The sequence below is a fragment of the Amblyomma americanum genome, chromosome 1 (assembly GCF_052857255.1).
Source record: "Amblyomma americanum isolate KBUSLIRL-KWMA chromosome 1, ASM5285725v1, whole genome shotgun sequence".
Taxonomy (NCBI): Eukaryota; Metazoa; Arthropoda; class Arachnida; order Ixodida; family Ixodidae; genus Amblyomma; species Amblyomma americanum.
The window spans coordinates 397,732,659-397,747,096 of NC_135497.1; the positions used below are offsets into that span (position 1 = coordinate 397,732,659).

At 53.7% G+C, this 14,438-nt stretch overlaps 1 protein-coding gene across 4 annotated transcripts in view; it reads left to right on the plus strand.

The window, feature by feature from the left end:
* Positions 1–14,438, plus strand: part of LOC144102110 (uncharacterized) — a 59,552-nt gene that overhangs the window by 15,184 nt on the left and 29,930 nt on the right. For 2 of the 4 annotated variants that reach the window (XM_077635401.1, XM_077635415.1), the window contains exon 3: positions 13,142–13,249. The exons of 1 other annotated variant lie outside the window; for it this stretch is intronic. In XM_077635401.1, the coding sequence (XP_077491527.1) occupies positions 13,142–13,249 (108 nt within the window). The remainder of the gene's footprint in view (positions 1–13,141; positions 13,250–14,438) is intronic. One more of the 4 variants, XM_077635408.1, reaches the window with a different exon arrangement.

Sequence of the window (14,438 nt, forward strand, 5' to 3'; positions counted from 1 at the left end):
GAATACACGCCAAGCTGCTCATGGAGGTCCCTGTCAGTGTCATCTGCACGGTTGCATCGCCGCTTTGCAGCGACGCAGCGGCCGTGTGGAGGTGGTTCCCAGGCATTCGTATGCGAAACTGAAAAGAGCAACCTTTCCAGGTTAGGCAGCTTTACGATGTAACGATGAAGATTCTGCAGTGACGAAGACCTTCGACCATGCCGCGTCCACGACGGCCATTTCTACGACGAAGCAATGCAACGTTGAGATCACCACGCCTCTCAACGAAATGACAGCGACCAGCCCCAGCCGCCGTCACAGTATCCGATGAAGTGGTGGCCCGACTCCAAGACCAAGTTGTTATTGACGGACACGAAACACCGACATTGAACTCATTATCGATGGCTGTACAGTTATTGCCTTGATTGATACAGGTGCAGAATACATCGTCCATGCCCAGCAATTCTGGACAAAGGCATTTTTGAGTGGCAAATCGTTTATGAAACAATTTTTTCATATAACGCAAGATTTCGCTGTAGCAATCAACATACCCTCCTTGTATTTTGTCCTATTCAGGTCTTTGTATCGTCAGAAGTGTTCCCTATTGGTTTATTATGGCAGTCTCAGCTTTTCGATGTGATCGATGGAAGCGCTTTGAAAAAATATTTTGGTAAATATCAGAAGAATGAGAAATTACCTTCAATATTTATATAACATTGTCTTACACTTTTCCAATTTTCAAAAAGTTTTGACCGAGCATGCAGGACGTGATCAGTGTACAGTTCGCCGCTAAGGTGAATAAAGTGAGGACCTCATGGGATGGTTCACAAATTGGCGCCAGATGCACGATGGCCCGCACCTGCTACAACGTACATACGTACTACAGTCATCGTCGTAGTCCTGCCGCAGTGTTCCCACGACGTAATCTTGAGCATGAACTTGCTGACTGAACACCAAGCAATCATCGGCCTTCGATCAAAGCTCATCACGCGCTCAATGGAAGAAGCGCTACGCTCGAAGGCAGCACTAGAGAATAACGTTGGACTGATGATCTTTGAGGAACAAGCGAGCATCCCACCCCGGGTCAAGCATCATGGTCGTCGTAGGAGTCGATAATGCCAAGAAGGCCGGAGACGTCATTGAGGGAAAGAAGCAGCTGCTCCTAGACCACGAACCCGGCGTCGCAAGAGGCGTCGCTAGTTTCCATAATGCAAGAGCTGTGGTGCTGATTATCATCTTGAGCGAATAATATCGACACATCAAAGAAGGCACACCTGCTGTTTTATGGCTGAAAACTGCCGAGGTGAGGAGTGCGTTTGTTCCGTCAGACTCATCATTGGCCACTCGAGTAGCCTAAGCACCAGAGCTTACCTTCGATATGAACCCAGCGTTTTCCAGGCACAGGTAGGATGAGCTGAAGGGCCTCCCGTAGCATTATAAAAACTGGTTTCCGTCCTCGTCTATGCTCCTACGGACCTCATCCCCGAAGCACCGCATCGTAACCAATTAAAACACGCCATGTCCTTCAAAGTTCCTAGCTACTGTCAGCCCGAGTACGCGAAGTTATCAAAAATCAAGTCGAATATATGCTGCGGAACGACGTCATCCAGCCGTCAAAGAGGCTGTTCTGATGAAGAAGAAACATGGTACACTTACCTTCCCCATCGGGTACTGTCAGCTGAGGAAGGTAACTAAGAAAGGTGTGTGCCCCCTCCCATGCATCGACGACACCCAGGACGGAGTCTGCAAAACGAAGCACTTCTCGTCAATGGATTTCAAGAGCCGCTACCGGCAGATGAAAGTCTACGAAAAAGATCAAGAGAAGACCGCCTTCATCACCCCACACGAACTCTTTGACTTCAGGCTGACGCTTTTTGAACTTTGCTCTGCTCCTACAACTTTTCATCTGGTCATGGAAACGGTATTAGCAGGTGTCAAGTGCAAACCTGCCTCGTTTACTTAGACGACGTCGTGATATTTGCATCACGGTTTGACGACCCCCTAAAGAAGCTGCGGTGCGTATTCGATAATATAAGCGTTCTCAACTTACTTCGAAGCCAGAGAAGTGCCGCTTCGTCTAAGAAGAGCTCACGGTTCTCGGTCATGTTGATAGTAAGGGTGTAGTGCGCCCAGACCTGCAGAAAACAGCCGCTGTCGCACTTTTCTGGCAGCCAGCCGATAAGAAAGTCATCAGAAGCTTTCTGGGACATAGCGCCAGACTTTTCGCACATTGCCAAGCCCCTGACAAACCTGGAAAAAGCAGACAGTCCGTTCTGATAAAAAACGCCACAAGTCGAAGCTTTCAAGGAACCGCAATGCCGTTTGCAAACTCCTCCAGTAATCACCCACTTAAACAAAGGAGCCGGAACCGAGATCCACACAGACGCAAGCAGCTTGGGCCTCGGTGCCGTGCTCATCTAAAAGAACAAAACAGAGCGAGTCATCACGTATCATGTGATTAAGCTTTATATATTGTAAGCACAGTGCGCGACCTTCGTCTTCATCTATAAACATTCATCATCATTGTTCATCTACGTCTTCGGAGAAGTGGCCGCCATACTTGAGAGTGGCAATAAAGTTCGCTTATTCCTCAGTTTAACTACAGGTGGACGTGCTGGGTGCTAGTGGGTACGGAGATGCAATATATAATATATTTTGCAACAGAGGTTGAGAGGCCAGTCCAAAATAAAGAGGACTTGTTACAGTCATAAGTTGTCTGGAAGCTTAAATGGCCGGCCATGGGACCGTCGTTAAACGCCCGCAAAACTTCGCGGCGAAGATAATGGGGAATGGAATGACAGCTACCCAACAGTGACCGAGGAGGCGACAAGCAGCTTGAAGCAGTTAAGTTGGCGACGGAGGCGGGCATCTGGAGGCAGCGTAGCGCCACTGGGGCGATCGATGAGAGTCCTACGACATGAGCCGGCCAGCTGTGCTGATGCTAGATCGCTGAGACTGGGAGCGGGCGTCAAATCAATTTCTTGGGTAGCCATTGAATTAGTCGATTAGAGGGTTGAAGTAGAAGGAGTCGCGCATGGAGGTAGCATCGAAGTGGAGGCAACGAGATAGCGCATCGGTGTGTTTGTGTTTTTTGCAGATTTTTAGTTGACTGAGAAATCACTCTCCTGGAGGCGGAGAATGCAGCGTCAGAGGGGCTCGGACAAATTCTTCTAGGACAACCATCATAGGGCATGGTGGTCACTGACGACGGTGAACTAGCGGCCGTATATATAGGCGGAAAATTTCTTAATGGTCCAGACAACGTCGAGGCACTGTTGTTCATTGATCTTGCAGTTCTCTTCCGCTGCAGTTAGGGCACGACATCCGTAGGTACTCATGCGCTCACTCGTAGAGTGCTGGCGCTGCAAAAGAAAAACACCAATGTCGTGTCCACTGGAGGTCCAGTGTGGAATCGTTGTGGCGTTGTCATCGATATGGGCTAGTACCGGATTCGATGTGAAAGCCTTATGTATTTTTTTATTGTCGAAACAAACTAGTACTAACGGGATTGCTTAATAGCGAGATTGAAAAGAAAAAACGAACTTTCGTCCCCACACTATACCACACGCTGTGTCAGTGTCTCCAGACATCCTGGCTGCTAACATTTATGGGGTCACTCTGCGACCAGCTGGCCGGGAAGGCGAGCTTCCGTGCAAGCTACACGCAGGCGTTATTCAAGTACGCAACACGTTTCCCCAACCCGTGGCGCAGAGTCGCAGCCACGGCAGAACCGGACGAAATAGGCAACGGCAGGGCACGCTAGGAAATAGTTTATTATCCTCACGCGAGGTAAAGCACACTGCGGAAGAATGTTCTATCCGTAAAATAGATGTTCAGCAGCTCACCAGGTCGTTGACGTCGACCGGCGTTGGTGTTCGGCGGCCGGCGGGCAGCGAAAGGGGTCCGTGGGGCACTTAGGTAAGGTCCGGCAGCGAGAGTCGCTTCCCGCCGCGCGGTCCCCTCTTTTGTCCCTTCGGGCATTGCCTCCCTGGCATCAAATCGTTGCCGTCAAGCTTAGGCGTGCTACCCTCTCCGCAGAAGGCAGCGCGCTGCCGTGACGTCACGTCAGTGCTGGGGCGGAAATGAGCAGAGTCGCGGGGGTGCCTTCTCTCCACATTCCTGGTGGCCAACGCACCCGTGTAAGTCACGGTCGCCGCTGGCGCGGGGGACGAGGAGGGGATACCTGTGTATCCCACATCCTCCCCTCCTTAAGAAGCCTCCCGAACACAGAAACAGGGGCAACATTACTTGATCTTCTCCGCCATCTTGGGATCGAAGTTCTTCAGCTCCCGCAGGTGCATCGGTTGACGGCCGCGCCACGCCCCCGCCGATCAGCTGCTTCGCTCCGAGGGCTTGGCCTCCCGCACGATGACGCTTGGCATCTTGCTCCCTGTCACGGCCTTCCGAGCGCACGCGGCTGTGCCGTTCCGGTGAATTCGGTCGACCGCCTCCCTGGCGTCGGCTGCGATGGCTTGAAGGCCAGGTCCATGGCTGCGCCCCCGAGGTACTGGGTCAGGTGGCTTCAGGGGCCAGGGCTGCGGCGCTTTATGGTTGAGGCCGCGGTTGGGCTGCCCTGGCATACCTGGTCAGCAGGCGAGGACCCAGGGTTGCGGTAGTAATGGGGTCCCGCAGGCGGTGGCGCACAGTCGGCGGGTGGGCAGCTCCGATGCGATGTGACAGGCGGCAGGGGTGGCCAGGGTGGCGAGTGCAGGTCGCGGGCGGGGTGTAGCGTCGAGCCTTGGGCGGAGCGCGTTGCCGAAGCTGGATGGTGGCTGGTAGTTGGTAGTGGAACGGTGTCGTTCTGATGTGCCCTGCTTCTTTTCCATCTGCGCTGAAAAAGGTCAACACAGATGCAGCCAGCTCCCGCAGCGCATGCTGCGTGGCTGTTCGACCCTCACGATATCATGCGGGTTAACGCAAGTCAGTCTTGCGTGACACTGATCGGCATGAGCGGCCCGTACGTTCATGCATCTAACGAGACTGCCTGCCGGCTCGCGCCCTCGCTCTAGGCTGCGCAGGCAGATTTTATTTCTGTCTAGGGCGCAAGTTATAGCGGGACGCGGGGTTCGCCGGCTGATCGCAGCGCTCGTTATCCGACTGCGGCGCGGGTCGGGCTGTGTCCTCTACCCGCTCATCTCGCTGAACGTAGCGTTTCAGGTCGCATACGTGCACCGGTCCGCCTGTCGGTTTCGACCGCAAGTTCTCGAGCCTATAAACGAGCGAGGAAAGTTTATCTCGCACGCGGAACGGCCCGATTCATTTCGGCGCCAACGAGGCCTCAAACTGTTTGCTAGCGTTGCTGAGAACATGCTGGCGTCGAAGCACCAGATCGCCCACATCGTAGTGAACATCCCGGTGCGAGCGGTCGTACTGTGCTTTCTGCTGCGCCCTAGCGGTGCTCAGGTTGCGGCGAGCCTTGCGTAAGGCCTCCGTCATCTTAGCGCGCAGCTGCGTCGCGTACTCAGCTCGTGCTGACGAAGCGACTGGCGTCTTCCTGCTGTCCGATAGAATCCGGTCCATCGGATTTAGAAGCTCTCTACCCAGATTGAGAGAAGGCGGCGCATACCCAGTCGAGCGGTTAACGGTCGAACGCAAAGCAAACGCGATTTCCGGCAGATAGGAGTCCCAATCTTTGTGCCTCTCAGAGTACGCGACAAGCAAGTGCTTAACGTTGCGATTGACTCGTTCCGTGGGGTTCGACTGAGCAAGATAGGTGGTCGTTTTCTTGTGCTTAATGCCGAGTGCAGCGCACGAATCAACGAACACCTTCGCAGTGAAGTGGGACGTGTTGTCCGTTATCAGCGGCTCTGGGAAACCGAACCTGGTGAATACGTCCATCAGCTTCTCCATGATCACTCGTGCCGTCAGCTTTCTAAGGGGGAAAAGTTCAACCCACTTGCTGAAGTGATCCGTGGCCACCAGCAAGAACTTGTTCCTACTCGGTGTCATAGGATGCGGTCCAATGATATCACACGCCGCGATTTGCCAGGGAGTCTGGCTGTTAATCGGGTGCATGAGGCCGGGTGGTCGTCTGACTCGGGGCTTCACATTTTGGGACACATGGCACGAGCGGCCGTAGCGTATTACGTCCCTTTTCATACCAAGCCAGGTAGCAAAGCGACACAACTTAGTGTAAGTCTTGGGGCCGCTTGCATGCACAGCGATGCACGAGTCGTGAAAGTAGCGTAAATGTGCTGCTCTCAATACTCGTGGTATCACCACCTTGAACGCCTCGTTTGTGTCGTTCTCGGAGGGGATATACCTCAGCAGGACGCCGTCGGAATCCAGCAGATACGAATCCATCGCGCTCACAGCACTACTAGCGGTTTCCGAGCGCTCCTCACCGACAGCAAAACCAGCTGTCTACGTGTGCGTGGCGGCCCTGCCGCCCGGCTCCCGGAGCCCGTCGAACACCTTTCTACAAAACGGATCCTTCTGCTGAGCTTCGAGCAGCTCCATTCTGCTCAACGCGATCCCCACGGAACTCGCGTAGTCCACGTGGTTCACGCTCTCGCCCTGGATCAACGGTTGGTATGCGTTCCTTACATGGGCTACGGCTCGGGTCTGTCCCTCACTCTCTCAGGCTGTCGGGCGGTCGGTCGCGTGACCTTCCTCGCACTGGACAGGCGCTCGCGAGAGTGCGTCAGCCACAGCGTTGTTTTTTCCCTTTGCGGTAGCGCACGGTGAAGTCGTAACGCTGCAGCAACAGGGACCAACGCGCTAGGCGGCCGCTCGGCTCGCTGAGTCGTCTCAGCCAGGTGAGCGCCATGTGATCCGTCTCGAGCTCAAAGGCCACCCCATCGATGTAGTAGTCGAACTTACGCAGAGCAAAAACTATCGCGAGACATTCCTTCTCTGTCACCGAGTAGTTCTTCTCTGCCGGCGTCAACGAACGGCTCGCGAAAGCTACCTGACGGAGAACGCCTTCATGCTCCTGAAGCAACACTGCTCCTAAGCCCAGGTCGCTTGCGTCGGATTGAATCACAAACTCCCTGTTTAGGTCGGGTAGCTGCAACTCAGCCGTGTCAGCGAGCACTTTGGTGAGGTTGCGCAGTGCATCCTCTTGCTCGTGACCCCAACTACAGCGCTCGCCTTTCTTCAAAAGCTTTGTCAAAGGCGCCTGCAGCGCTGCGCAATCTGGGATGAACTGGCGATAAAAGTTCGCCATTCCCAGGAAGAGTCTGAGACCGGCTATATCTGTGGGCGATGGAAACTTAAGCAAAGCCTCAAGCTTATCGTCGCACGGCAGAATGCGCCCTCTGTCGATCGTGAACCCCAACAGTGTTATTCGGGTCGCGGCGATCTGTGCCTTCTTCGGGTTCAAAGTGATTCCCGCGGAGCTCAGCCTCTCTAGGACGTCCCTCAAGTGGCGCAGGTGTTCCTTGAACGTTTTCGAGTACACCACGATGCCGTCTAGGTACGCGAGCGCATGTTGCCACTTCGCATCTCCCAGAACACGGTACATTAGGCGCTGATAGGTAGCGGGTGCTCCTGCCAAGCAAAAAGACATTCTCTTGAACTGCAAAAGGCCTCTGTGACAAGTGAACGCAGTTTTCTCTTTGTCCCGCTCATTCATTTCAACCTGAAAGGATCCGCGGCTAGCATCCAGCGTTGTGAAGTACTTCGCCCCACCTAGGTTGGACACTAGGGAAGAAATGTTTGGTAGAGGGTACGCGTCTTTCCTCGTAACCTCATTCAGCTTGCGGTAGTCCACGCAAAGTCGATATGTATCGTCTTTCTTTGGAACCAGGACTTCCGGGAAGCCCCAAGGGCTTTTGGACCTCTCAACAACGCCAGTGTCGATAAGTTCGTCTAAGGCGCTGTCCAGTGCTTTTGTCTTGGCCAAGCTAATTGGTCTAGGATTGCACTTCCAAGGCAGTGCGTCACCCGTATCTATTCGATTCCTGACTAGGGTTGTGAGGCCCGGGCAGTCAGTGAATGTCGCGTTGTACTCGTAGAGAAGCGATGACAACAGTGCCTTCTCCCTCTCCGTCACGCTGTTCACTTCCGACAACAAGGAGTGAGCTGACCCTCCCTGCGCGGCAGAGCAGCTTCCTACCGAGGCAACCTTCTCCCTGCCCTCTCCCTCAGCGGCGATGGTCCGCTCGCCTCCTGGATCTCGGGCTGGCGGGGTAGATTTGTCACCGTCTCCCCCCGCTCGCGCCGCGTTAAGGTGTATCCAGACGGCGGGCCACGGACTGGCCTGCGGACCGGTCACGTGGGGTCGACCGTGCGTGGCCCGGCCGGGTCTGGCCGGCGACAGCATCCACACGACGGACCAAAAGAGCATACAAGGCGGGCCAAGCGTCTGTGGTCGCTCGTCTCACGCTTCGACATTCGGCGGCGAGAACAAGCGGAATCCGTGGCCGCGGCAGTGATTCGGCCTAAATACCCAGCGGAAAGCTCGATCGGTACGGGACATATTTATGCCGCGGTGAGGAGGAGGTAGCATTCCCACGGAGGCAAATAAGGCGGCGCGCTTCCAAGCTGGACCACTCGCTTCGGACTGGATTCCTCGTTGTTACTGCCTTTTTTGTTGCGTTCACTGGCAATAAATGGCGCACCCATTTCTCGCTTGGTCTCACCTCGCCTATATGAAGACGTATGAGTGAAATATTTGCTTTATTTTTTATTTAGAGTGACGATTGTGCCCCTTCTAGGCTTAAGCGGAGCGTATGTTTGTTGACAGAAATAGTTACCCGTCCTAAAACTAGACGGCGCCACAAGGCTGAGCGTATCCTTCCGTGTGTGTTTGCATACGCTGAACTAAAAGTGGGAAATGTGAGAGGTGCTGTAGCGTGCCAAAAATACCTGCGTTTAGCGTACATGACAGTGCATACGCTTATGGCACGTCGACAGCGTCAATTGTTCTTTTCTAACCATATCTGTGTACGTCGCGAGCGCCGACGTTGCTACTATTTTCGCTCGCTCTCGCCTCCGAATGCCCGATCATGAACGAGCCGTAAAGATGTACTAAGGCTAAAAAGTAAAACGGAGCCTCGTCCGACCACATTGACATGTTAACAGTGGAAACAAAACTACTTTCGCTGGTGTCGCCTCGACTGCCGGGAGCACCGAGCCGGGAGAGACCAGTGTGGTGTAGTTGCCAGACTCGATGTGTGCGAATAGGCTAAAAAGTCCGTGGTCCACCGCCAGAAAAAATGCTCTCGCATTTCTCGCGCGATCCGGCCCGCGGACCATGCGCGGACCTCGCAGACCGGAAGCGAAACCCCACGTGACCGCTAGTCCGCAGGCCAGAACAGGTCCGTGGTCCGTCGTCTGGATACACCTTTCGGAGTCTGAATGGTCTGCGACGCCGCGGGCGCTTTCGCGAAAGGCTTCAAGGCGCCTGACGTGCGCTCCCTGTAGCCTCCGCTGCTGATGTCTATCACAATACCTGTCTTGGCTAGGAAGTCTCGTACAAGAATTACAGGAACGGATAAACAGGGCAGATGAACGAGGCATTGTCGCCGCACGCGTCTTTCCGAGCGAACCACTATCCTAGCTGCACCGCTTTATTGTGCTGTGCCGCTCGCGAGGAGAAAAGTGGTATCGCACTCTCTCAGCCAGATTTTGTTCTCGCGGAGATGGTTTAACACCTCTTCACCGAACAAAGGAGCGCTTGCTCCTGTATCTAGTAACGCGGTGAATTTCTTTCGAGCTATCGTTAGCTCAAAGAACGGCGCTGACAGGTCAACAGAACTTCCTACGCGACATGCTAAAGGCGCTAGCAAACCAGGGTTTTCTGTGTACGCCGCGCGGGATCGAAGGTCGATCGCCGGCGGCTTTGGCCGTTTCCCGACCGTGTTTGGTCACGGGAGAGAGGGCGGCCACACTCGCGGGCGAAGTGCCCCGGCTGCTCGCACCGGTAGCAACGGTTGCCCGGGCCCCGGCGGGCTAGGCGCTGGTCGCCCCGTTCAGGTCGGTCATCTCGAACTCGCGGCGCGGATGGTGGGGGCCGCGTGTCGGCCTCGCGATCTCGCTTCGGTTCGTTCCGCTCTGCGGCAGCGTGTGCTGTTCGCAACGCGTAGCTGAATGGGTCCAAAGCGCGGTCGGACAACTCCCAACCCCTTGGGGCACGCTCGTCAGCAAACTGTGCTGACGCTTCAGCTCTAGATGGACTGCGCGCTGAGCTGCCATTCCACGCGCAGCGCGGCTCAAGTGACAGCGATGCGGGTGGGGGCGGCCGATACGCTCGCGCAGAGAGGATGTCTCCCTGAATGCGCTTCGCCTCAGCTGCCAGCTCATCCAAATCTCTGAACCTGACTCCTCTCAGGTAAGCCGTGAAAATCGGGTGCGCTTGTCTCCTGACACGCTCAACTTTCTCCGTGTTCGTGGCGCGAGGGTCAGCGAGGCGATAAAGTTCGTCCATGGCTCAGACGTGCTCTAACAGAGACTCGTCGGGGTGCTGACTTCGCAGCTCCAGCTCTCTCCTGAAAGGCCACTCATAGTTTGCGGGAAGGAATTCGTTGCGGAAGCTTGCGCAAAACTCCTCCATTGTCCTCGCTCGGTTGCCGGCTAGTCGGTACCAGCGGGCCGCTTGCTCCGTCAAAGACAGGCACAACACGCGCGAGCATTTCGGCGTCTGCGATTCCTGTCACTTGCTGATAATGCAGCAGACGGTCGAGGTACTCGTTTGCTCCCGTAGTGTCGTGGTACCCCGTGTAGGTAGGCAAGTCTATCCTAACACGTGGTGACTGGGCCGGGGCTTGCAAATTGTTTTGCAAAATACCCGCTAGACTCTGCATAACCTGCATTGCGTTCTGCAAGAGCACCTCGGATGTTGGCGGACTAACGCCCCCGGAGTTGGGCGCAGCCGCTGATGGCGTCGAATGATGAGGCCTAGGTGCCTCATTGTTCGCGCCGCAGAGCGGCGAGGCGCCCGATGTGGAGCCCCCCATGCCAGGCCTAAGTCCTACCAACGCGTCAGGGGATGTTCCTCGGCTATTCCGCGTGGTACGCCCAAGATTCGAAAATTCAAACCCTTCCAACGGAGCGTCAAGTAGGGAGCCCTGGTTATGTGCCGCTGGCTCTGACAGCATAAACAAAGGCTACAGGTCACTCCTGTCAGCTGCCATCCTTTGCTAGTGCGACGGTAGTCGTTCGGTCCAACAAAGGTCACTGCTCGATTGCTTAGTTCGCCCCACGTTCGGGCGCCAAGATATGGGGTCACTCTGCGTCCAGCTGGCCGGGAAGGCGAGCTTCCGTGCAGGATACACGCAGGCGTTATTCGAGTACGCAACACGTTTCCACAACCCGTGGCGCAGAGTCGCAGCCACGGCAGGTCGGGAAAAAATAGGCAACGGCAGGGCACGCTAGGAAATAGTTTATTATCCTAACGCGAGGTGAAGCACACTGCGGAAGAATCTTCTATCCGTAAAATAGATGTTCAGTAACTCACCAAGTCGTTGACGTCGACCGGAGTTGGTGTTCGGGGGCCGGCGTGCAGCGAAAGGGGTCCGTGGGGCACTTAGGTAAGGTCCGGCAGCGAGAGTCCCTTCCCGCCGCGCGTTCCCCCCTTTTATCCCTTCGGGCATTGCCTCCCTGGAATCAAATCGTTGCCGTCAAGCTTAGACGTGCTACCCTCTCCGCAGAAGGCAGCGCGCTGCCGTGACGTCAAGTCAGTGCTGGGGCGGTAATGAGCAGAGCCGCGGGGGAGCCTTCTCTCCACATTCCTGTCGGCCAGCGCGCCCGTGTAAGTCACGGTCGCCGCTGACGCGGGGGACGAGGAGGGGATACCTGTGTATCCCACACATTATGCGCTTGAAGCAATGTATGATGCATGAAAATTTGTGCTAAATGCGAAACGAAGTTCATGCCATCAACATTCTGTAAATGGGACGTCTTCTGACTAATTCTATTGAAAATATTCGCACATCCTGATAATGGGTCTATATATTTTTACGCAAATGCCTGTTGCTACTGGCTACTTGTTATTATCGGCTTCCGATTTTCAGATAGTAGTTTTCGGCGTGGTACGCCTCACTAAACCATTTCAAGTGCACAAGCGTTTTTTGATGTCATTTTTTCGTTCTCTGCTTGTCAGAAGGCGTGGAACAACGCGCCAGTAGACTTCTTGGTTCGTCACTGACAAATGAATGATAGAAATCACGCTACATATGTACACTGAGGGACGCTACATAGCAGAGCGTTCTTTGCTTGTCCTTTTTCCTTCAAGTGCGAGCCTTCCAGAGGCGTCTTTTTCGCGCCTCTGCAAGCAATGTCACAAAGTGTTGATTTTCTTTCATCCTGTTCTTTCAAACAGCGAGCAGTTATCAGAGAGGGTATTGACGAAGAGGAATAAAAGATATTGTTGACGCAGCTTTAGGTGGTAGATTGCGCTGTGACAGAGTGCACCAGCGCTGTTACTATAATCGCCATTACAATGCGTAGTGATTTCTTAAGGCTTACACCTTAGCGTGTACCGACGTTTCAGAGCGGCAGACGCTCAATATTCGCTGCAACAGTCAAAAAATCACGTGCGCTCACTTTTCAACACATAGCAAATCTGGAGGTGCTGACAGCCAGAACACTTCGCTGCCTACCTAATGGATTGGGTTCCCGGCCGTCTCCTCACATGTTTGGCGCTTGGTCTTGCACTGTGTTATCCAGCTGTGGAGCTTTATTCTCAGCACAGTTACCTCCTGCCCGTTACAACTTACAGTGAGCGCAGCGAAGCATCGCGCGCCATTTCACCAGATTTCTGTATTAAGGAACGAGTGATGCACCTACGTGAGCCTAGCCACATTCTGTAAAAACATATACCCTTGTGTCCTGTGCCCTTAATCGCTCTTTTTCGAACGCTAAAAGCTTTTCATATAGCGTCTATCACATTCGAGAACTTGCAGTACGTGATATATTTTTGTTAATAGCACTCTAAGCCAAATATCCAGCCTCTAGAGAATTCGTTTGCAAGCCACAAGTTAAATTGTACAGCCGTTACTGTGGCTCCAGAGATTTAGCACACTTTCTCGACAGGCGTGTGCATTTCGCTAGTACTTTGCGAGGTATTTGAAATATCCATATTCTCTTTGAATGAAATACAGGGTGCATAATGATTTTCCAAAATATTATCTATTCGCTTTCCGGCTTGTTGCATCCTAGTGCACCCCCGCTGGCATTATTCTGCCGCTGCACTTAGAGTGACCACGCCTGTACGCAGATTGCTCACCGGATATGTGTGCAGCATCCTGTTCCATGTACCACGGCAGCAAGGAAAACCTGACGGCAGAGTGCGAGAAGTACTTGTGCAAATGCGGCTGGCAAGAGCGTGAGCGAACTGTTTTTCTTTGGCTCATCTGCTATATCTTTATAATTACCTGTGAAGGCTCTAAGAAACCAAATAATGCAGGGAATCACTCACAGCTACACGGCTCCAATTGAACTTCAAGTTGGCTCCCTAATTTAGAGGAATGTGTAGTCGCACGGTTGGGTTCAAGGTGGTGCCATTTAGTGCACGAGTGCAATTTACCGCAAAACTTGAACAGCCAGAAAATGGGAACACGTGGAGTCAACTTCTGCAAGAAGGGTAGCCGCCTTCTGTGGTAAATGAGCGTTACTACATGACACAGATGCCTTGCGTCACCCATCGATACGCAGCAGTACCTAAAAGTTGAGTTTGCTTTTTGAGCTGCTGTGGCATAGTGCGGCATTCAAGCGTACTTTGGGAGCACCCGACACTGATATCAATTGGACAACGCGACGTGAATAAATGGTTCAGAATGTACTTCTGCGTGGTAGCAGAGCGTAAGCCAAGGGTCAATACAGGCAGTCGTTCAGAGGACAAAGGGTATTGTATTTCTGGTAAAGCTAGTTTCTAGAATTTATGAATTTCCTTTTACGCTACTGAAGGCGCGTGCAACGTTTCAGTTAGCAATTGCGTTCCTAGCGGCTCAAAAGACTGTTAACTCTTTCTAAATAATGCACAACCTTGGCGGTAGGAGAAAACACTTTAATATCTATTCGCAGCGGCTAATCTCAGCAAGTGATCGATATATTAGCATTATTTCTTGCGCACTTTCTGCTCAATGCAGAATCAACTGAACCTAAAACAGTCTCTTCTGTGTAACTTCTGCAGCTTGTATCCTTGGCTGACGTTACGTGGGGTAACATTGACAAACCAACCTCCAGCTTCCACGACTGCAGCGATGCTCAGTTGCATAGGCGAAGTACTCAGTGGATCATTGAAACCGCCTTTTTGTAGCGTGAACTACACTGGCCGAAGTTGAGTACTTTCGCGTGGCTCCTGGAGAGCCGTGCTGCGCAAGCACGAGGAGCAGTGGCGACACACGGCGCACAGCTGGCGCGCCTCAGCCGCCGCCCGCCACCACGCGCGCCTCGCCGGTCTCCGCATTCCAGAGGAGTGACACCATAGCCGCGGTAGATGCACTGGCGCCGGTGCGTGCACAGCTCTGCGCCTTCGTTGCGCAGTAACCAAGTCTGACGCTGCGCCGGAGCCG